Below are 6240 nucleotides of genomic sequence, written 5' to 3' on the forward strand. Positions count from 1 at the left end.
TAAATTATTCACCAATTTTCTTCTATTTATTTATTTATTTACACCAAAAGTAGTCTATCACCTGTGTGAGAAGATAAACAATAGGCTAAAAGTGAAGACTTAAGAGACTTGAATTAGAATATGGAATCATCATGTATACAAAGGAACAGGGTGCCACTTGAGTTAAGGATACTGTGCCAGTAGTTCAATCGTTTATTATGCAAAATTTTGCCTCAGATATAGTTTGTTTCCATCCTTTGTCCTGGTCTAAAAGGTGAGGAGTCCTTCATAGTTACATAGTTCACTATATTCTATAATTAATAAGCATCACATACTCCTTTCATAGTCCTAAAATACACAATGATTAGCAGTCCTAGTCCTCCAATGCTTTCAACTATCATCATCAGTAAAATCAGGTTCAAGGGGCTTCCTCAATGAACCAAGAATGTCAAGTTCAGCACCATATCTTAAGCTCCTACCTTTCCTTGGGCTGGCTGTTAGTTTAGCAGCACAAATTCTTAAACTTGAACTCATTAGGGGCTGCAGTGGTGCAGAGAAATGTTCAGTGCCAGTTCCAGGCACATAGGACATCATCACATTCTCCTTTTTCTTAAGATCACTAGTCTCTTTCATTCTCTTATACCTAAACCACGCTGCTTGTATAAAGCATGCAGCCCAAGTCCTCCACTGATGAGAGTGGAACCTAAATGTGTGCCTCAGTTGCTTGCTATGCAACCTGCGGAATTGGGCTGCCACAAACTTCAAGTCCTCAGCAATGAGTGCAAAAGCCTCCACTTCAGTGATGGCTTTCACGGTTCGAGTCGAAGAAGGAAGGACGACGGTTGGACGAGGGTCCAAGGCCCATGGCAATAGCTCTTCTCCACAGAAGTCACCAGAGCCAATTCTGCAGGTGTTGAAGAAACCTGTTCTGCCACCATTGGTGGTGCAAGAATCTAGGCGTCCTCGAACAATGAAGAGCATCTCATTCACAAGGTCACCTTCACGAACTACACAAGTTCCTGGAGTGAAAAGAGAAGGCTTCAGCCTCTCACATATTGCATCTAGCATCCTCTCATCCATTTGATCAAATAGTGGTACCTGCCATGGGCCAATAAGTAGTTCATTCTTACTAGTTTGTTTCCCAAGAAACAGGTTAACAAGGTAAAACTCTTGCATATACTCTGGCTAGGATTTGAACATTGCATATGAAGCAATGATTGTGAAATGTGAAAGCTTAATTTGTTACATGAAGATACACAAATGGCTTTTATATTGCATATCTAACCGGCCCCTCGCCACAAGTGCCCTTTGGGCTTGAAGCATCAACCTTGAGCTGAAATTCAACTTTTTATTAGAAGAATGAGGCAAGGATCAAAATCTAGACAACTTGGGTTTAGAGGCTCACTTGTCATTTATCATGTCTTTAAGCTGACATATTAATGGTTTTTATATTACATCTCTAACATGACTAGCTTATATGAAACTAACAAATTCACAACACAAAACACAGTCAAAGAATGAACTTGCAAAGAAGAAAACAAATATTTACTTGTCGGACTAGATTAAGGCAAAGGTGGCGTTTGATGTCGCGTCTGAGGTCCACAGGAAGGTCTCGGAGAATAGTTTCCTCATCAACTCCTCGAGTGGCAACCCATCTGAATTGGTCGTGACGGCGCACATTTTGCTTTAGGTAATGAGGGAGCTGCCTGTGATGCATCCATCTTTCCGTATCTGTCCTTCTTATTCTCCATTCTTCTAGCCGTGTAGTGGTGGATTGCAGGTAGGTCTATTAATCAGATCATTTATATGAAAAAAGGATGAAAATACAAAATATGAGTATCAGAGTTATGATCGTAGGTGAATGTCACACATATAACATGATGCATTTTTCAGTCCACAATGAATGTGGACAAGCTGGCATGGATCAAGGTCCTAGTTGGTACCTCAATAAACTTAGTAGTTAGTGTAGAAGTTTAAATTGGAGATCATTATAAGCTTAGTAGTTAGTATAGGGATGACCATTCAGTACAAAGAATGACAATAAGTCCTAATCAATGAAAACCTGTCTCACAAGATCAGAATTTTCATATTACGCAACTAAAAAGAAATTTCATATTGAACTCTAAATAATCCTTTTAAGCCAAAAAGAAAAAGTCTCAATAATCGTGATATTAAATAATACTAATATACCCAACAGACTATGAGTTTAGTTTTGCAAACAATTATGAAGTTCTAAAACTTGCAGCACATTAAATGACTGGCAATAGTAGACTTACTTGCATATTTCCTATAAGCAATGCAAAGAGCACCAATCCAAGAATTGCAACAATCACAGCAAAATTTATCTCTGCAACCCGTGTGCTTGTTAAGAGATTCTGTCCTACAGAGCTGCAAATTTGGCTTAGAAATGGTTAGGATATCACAAACAATAGAGTGGACTAAAAATGGGTCAAGGATCAAGAATGAATAGTTGTTTAAGACCCCCAAAAAAAAAATATTTTGCTGAAGAATATGAAGGTCTTGATTATAATAAAACCGAAAAGGAAAATTTGAGTTTGTTTCTATTAAATAAATATATCTTTTATTAAGACATGGTTGATTGGAATCATATAATAATCAGTATATCTCTGATCTTCAGTGAAGTGATGATTATGCTCTGGATCATGTTTCTTGCCATCAAATTAACATAGGTAAATCAAAGATGGACTGAATTTGTTGTTTGATAAATTATTCAACTTTGGCATATAAAGAATTGAGTCACCTTAGATTCCTTAGTCCCCACCAAAGACAGTAACAGTATTTGTTGAAGAATTTGGAGCCCGTAATTTCCAAAGTTAGAGCATCCGCAAAAATGCCAAAATGAAAGAAATCACTGTTCTGATCACATAGGTCTGATAGATTACTTGATCTTAACCAAGCAATTCTATTTGGGTCACCTATGCTTTGACACTCAAGATAATGATACTGGCAGTATGGGTACTGCAATGTACAAGCTTTCTTCCAACATTCATTCTGCCTTTCAATTGATAAAAGATACCAAGAGGAACCTAAAACCTTTTTAAAATAAAAAAACAGTTAATAACCGAATTAGAAGCAACAAATAAGATAAAATAATGAAAATGTTGAAAAATAAGAAAAAGATATCTTGATATGTTCCAAATTTGAAAGCTGTAGTACAAAGTCCATCCATCAAAAGTTCTTATGCAAAGAATTATTTGGAACATTACTTACATGACTAGCCAACATATAGAGCGTCAGATTATATGCTGCCCCAGCCCATGCTTTCTCCATCATTACCCCATTTGCCTTAATGATTTCAGATGATAAGGGATAAATAAGATACAACCTCAAGAGGTACTGGAAAATGGTAACAAGGCGCAAAACATGCCTTGAAGCAATCATTTGAGACCCCTTTAGATTTGGGATTACAGCCCAAATCAATACCTAACATGTATATGAATTACTAAATTGTTATCCTGCGGCAGATGAAAAAACAAAACAGGATGTATACATTTGAGACAACAGTATTTTGAACTGTAATATCAATTTAGTTCACAGCAAATGACCCTGAGAAATGCAGCCAAGGACATCAACAGTATTTAGAATATAATGTATATTATTGTTTTAACATAGCACAGCGGAGAGGCTTTTGAGTGTGAGAAAGTGTAAGTGTTTTTGGACACAAAATGTCCTTGTGAAAAATTATAATCTTAAAAAAACTTACAACGAATCTACTATTCAATGTGTCCAAATATGTTTTGGCATCATTCAACCAAGTAGATTCTTTGTAGTCTTTATCCTTCTCTTTCATCCATTTGGCAGAATGTGAACATTAGAATGGTGTAAATTAACAATGAAAATAAAGGTAAAAGCAATCACACCATTAAGAAGTCTTCTAAATCCCAGATTATCTAGGTACACAAGCATAAAATTGCAAATCAACTGTTAAGTTGACCCTGATTTTTATGTATCAAATTGAGAAAAAGTTTCAATATATAGTGATAGCAATCCGATTTTTATAGAGCTATCAGGAAATCTAGTGTGAAGTTTATATTTATACCTAGAGTTGACTAAGGTCATTTAGAATATTTAAGATGTGCTAATACTGTTCAGTAATTAACCAATCCGATTTGATGATACTAAAGTTCAAATTAGCTAAGTTTTGGACATGTCATCAATTTTCTAAGAACTAATTCATCTCCTTAGTTTCATCATCAACAAGTTTTCAGAACCATTGGGATCAGAAGAAATAACACATTTTTTTTCTATCAGGAACATACCTGTGGAAGTGGTTGAGCAGCCACAAGATCAAGCCAGAAGTCTTTCTGCAGGTACTTTGATGCAATCTTAGAAGAGTCTATAATAAGCTCTCCTCTACCAGAAACACGAGAGGAAGGAGCAATATAAGCGGTTTGAAACCGAAAATAAATCTGAATAATGTAAAATGCATCAACCAGTGACCGAATTATGGTAAGGGACACTTCAAGACCAGTTGACATATCAATGCACTTGTCTTTCTTAGCCACTGGTAAGTAAAAGAATAAGGGATCCACAAATAGTGAAATCAAACAAGCTGCTAAGAATATTTTGTTCCATTTATTTACTCTAGTTCCCCTAGGATCCAATATCAACATTTGTGCGGCATCATAATCCTCAGAAAAGACCCTGGAAAGTTCTCTTCCATCTAAGGACCTCCCTATTGCATCCTTCTCAAACTTCTGTTTGCCACTCATCTCATAAGCCAGCATTGACAAGTGACTCTCTTTGTTTTCCATTAACTTATTTGTGTCCAATTCATCACGAAATCTGGATGCATATAACACCAAAACCAAAATAAAAAAAGGTGATGAAAATGGCCAACTCCGACAAAATTGTAATCACACAAATTGATATAAGTCCTATAACATGAATAATTTAATAGAATCACTAGCATAAGTTGCACTAAATTCAAACTATGTGCAATTTTGCGGCTCAATGTCAAAGAGAAGAACTGGCAAACCTCACAGATCTTGAACTATTAGAAACCATACTTCTCTAATTCAACTTTTCAGTTTCCCTCTTCAAGTAGATACAAGAGAACATATATACAAAGGCGTATTAACCACAAGAAAAGATTTAAGAGCTCAACCACAAAATAATGAAGCAAGTTTCCGTACAATCTTTTCCCAGAAATCATGTGAAAGAAAAGTAGCACACTGTTCATAAGCTATAAGTACAGTACTCTTTTCGTGTTTATTCATGAAAGAACAGGCAAAACCTGTGAATTTGACAGTTCTAAAAGCTTGCAAAGGATTCAAAGTCGTTGCCCCTTGGACTTCATGGTCATACATGGACATTATTTTTTTGAGATAAAATGACGAAACTACTGAACAAAAAATATGAAATGAAACACACGAGGTTCTTGTAGAGCCACCAAAACTTCCTTCATCTGCTTCTTCCATTCCATGCAAAATTTTAAGGTTCAGTTTGGAGAAACATATCAATGAAAAGCATCACATTCAAATTCCATTATTTGGAGAAATAATAGAGTTAGAAAGAGAAAGACCATCAGCTAGAAAAAAGGGAGAGAAGAAAATAAATAATTCATAAGGGAAATAGAGAGGAAAATGAAATTTAACCAGAAAATCCTTGCAGTCAATTTTCCTTCAATACTACCTTGGATTCAGTGTTTGACTAGTACAATGAATTTTAATTTTAATCTCCTGATTTGTCCTAATCAATGAATAAAACCAAAACATGGGTTATGGAGTAGTCTCATTCTATAGTGAAACCACTTTGCTTATTGTTCCCTCACTGAATTATATTATGACTTGGACTGTAACTGTATGAGAATGTGTCAACATAAGTAAATGGAAGATTGCCTACTACCCAATATTCAGATAATGCATTGTTTTCTAATGAAGCATTTGAAGTTTTCAAATGCGACTTGGGTTTGTTTAATGCTTTTTTATTCATGTCATGTGTAGAATAGAATCCTCCTCCATGGGGAGAAACAGAGAGAAGGGACATCAAAGTTTTCAATTGCATTGCATTGTAATTTTTCTTTTCTTTTATGTCATAAATTTTGATGACAGTGAGAACCTTAACCAACATCACCGCAGAGACATCAAGCTCAAAGCCAAGTCATCTCAACTGCATGTGCTGTCTGGCGACAGCTATGCATTAATATTGAGAAAGAGTGTAGAATTCAGCTAAGAAACATGATTATGTAATTTGAAAAGGTTCATTTTTTTTTTGTTATTCTTGTTGAAGGAGTACTGA

General features: G+C 35.6%; 1 protein-coding gene across 4 annotated transcripts; it reads right to left on the reverse strand.

Annotated features, from left to right (window-relative positions):
- Positions 1-241: 241 nt before the first annotated feature.
- On the reverse strand, positions 242-5754 carry LOC113872477 (protein CNGC15a-like). Of its 4 annotated transcripts, none has more exons than XM_027510058.1 (7): positions 5374-5754; positions 4260-4785; positions 3211-3423; positions 2741-3033; positions 2256-2367; positions 1529-1765; positions 242-1077 (listed from the first exon to the last, which is right to left on the reverse strand). In XM_027510058.1, the coding sequence occupies exons 1-7, from the start codon at positions 5418-5420 to the stop codon at positions 370-372; spliced, it is 2136 nt and encodes a 711-aa protein (XP_027365859.1). In that variant the 5' UTR covers positions 5421-5754; the 3' UTR covers positions 242-369. The 4 variants fall into 4 exon arrangements, with proteins under 4 accessions (XP_027365859.1, XP_027365861.1, XP_027365860.1 ...); XM_027510060.1 differs by having other exon boundaries at positions 5237-5754; XM_027510059.1 differs by lacking the exon at positions 5374-5754 and adding an exon at positions 4979-5007.
- Between the last annotated feature and the right edge of the window lie 486 nt (positions 5755-6240).

The sequence above is a fragment of the Abrus precatorius genome, unplaced genomic scaffold, assembly GCF_003935025.1.
Source record: "Abrus precatorius isolate BTA unplaced genomic scaffold, Abrus_2018 Scaffold7, whole genome shotgun sequence".
Classification (NCBI taxonomy): Eukaryota; Viridiplantae; Streptophyta; class Magnoliopsida; order Fabales; family Fabaceae; genus Abrus; species Abrus precatorius.

Bases quoted from the DNA above. Each gene is read 5' to 3' on its own strand.
- LOC113872477 (XM_027510058.1), bottom strand. From the start codon at position 5,420: ATGGAAGAAGCAGATGAAGGAAGTTTTGGTGGCTCTACAAGAACCTC. The intron at 3,424-4,259 runs GTATGTTCCTGA...TATACATGTTAG, and splicing joins CTGCTCAACCACTTCCACAG to GTATTGATTTGGGCTGTAAT. The intron at 2,368-2,740 runs GTGACTCAATTC...CCAAATTTGCAG, and splicing joins TGGGGACTAAGGAATCTAAG to CTCTGTAGGACAGAATCTCT.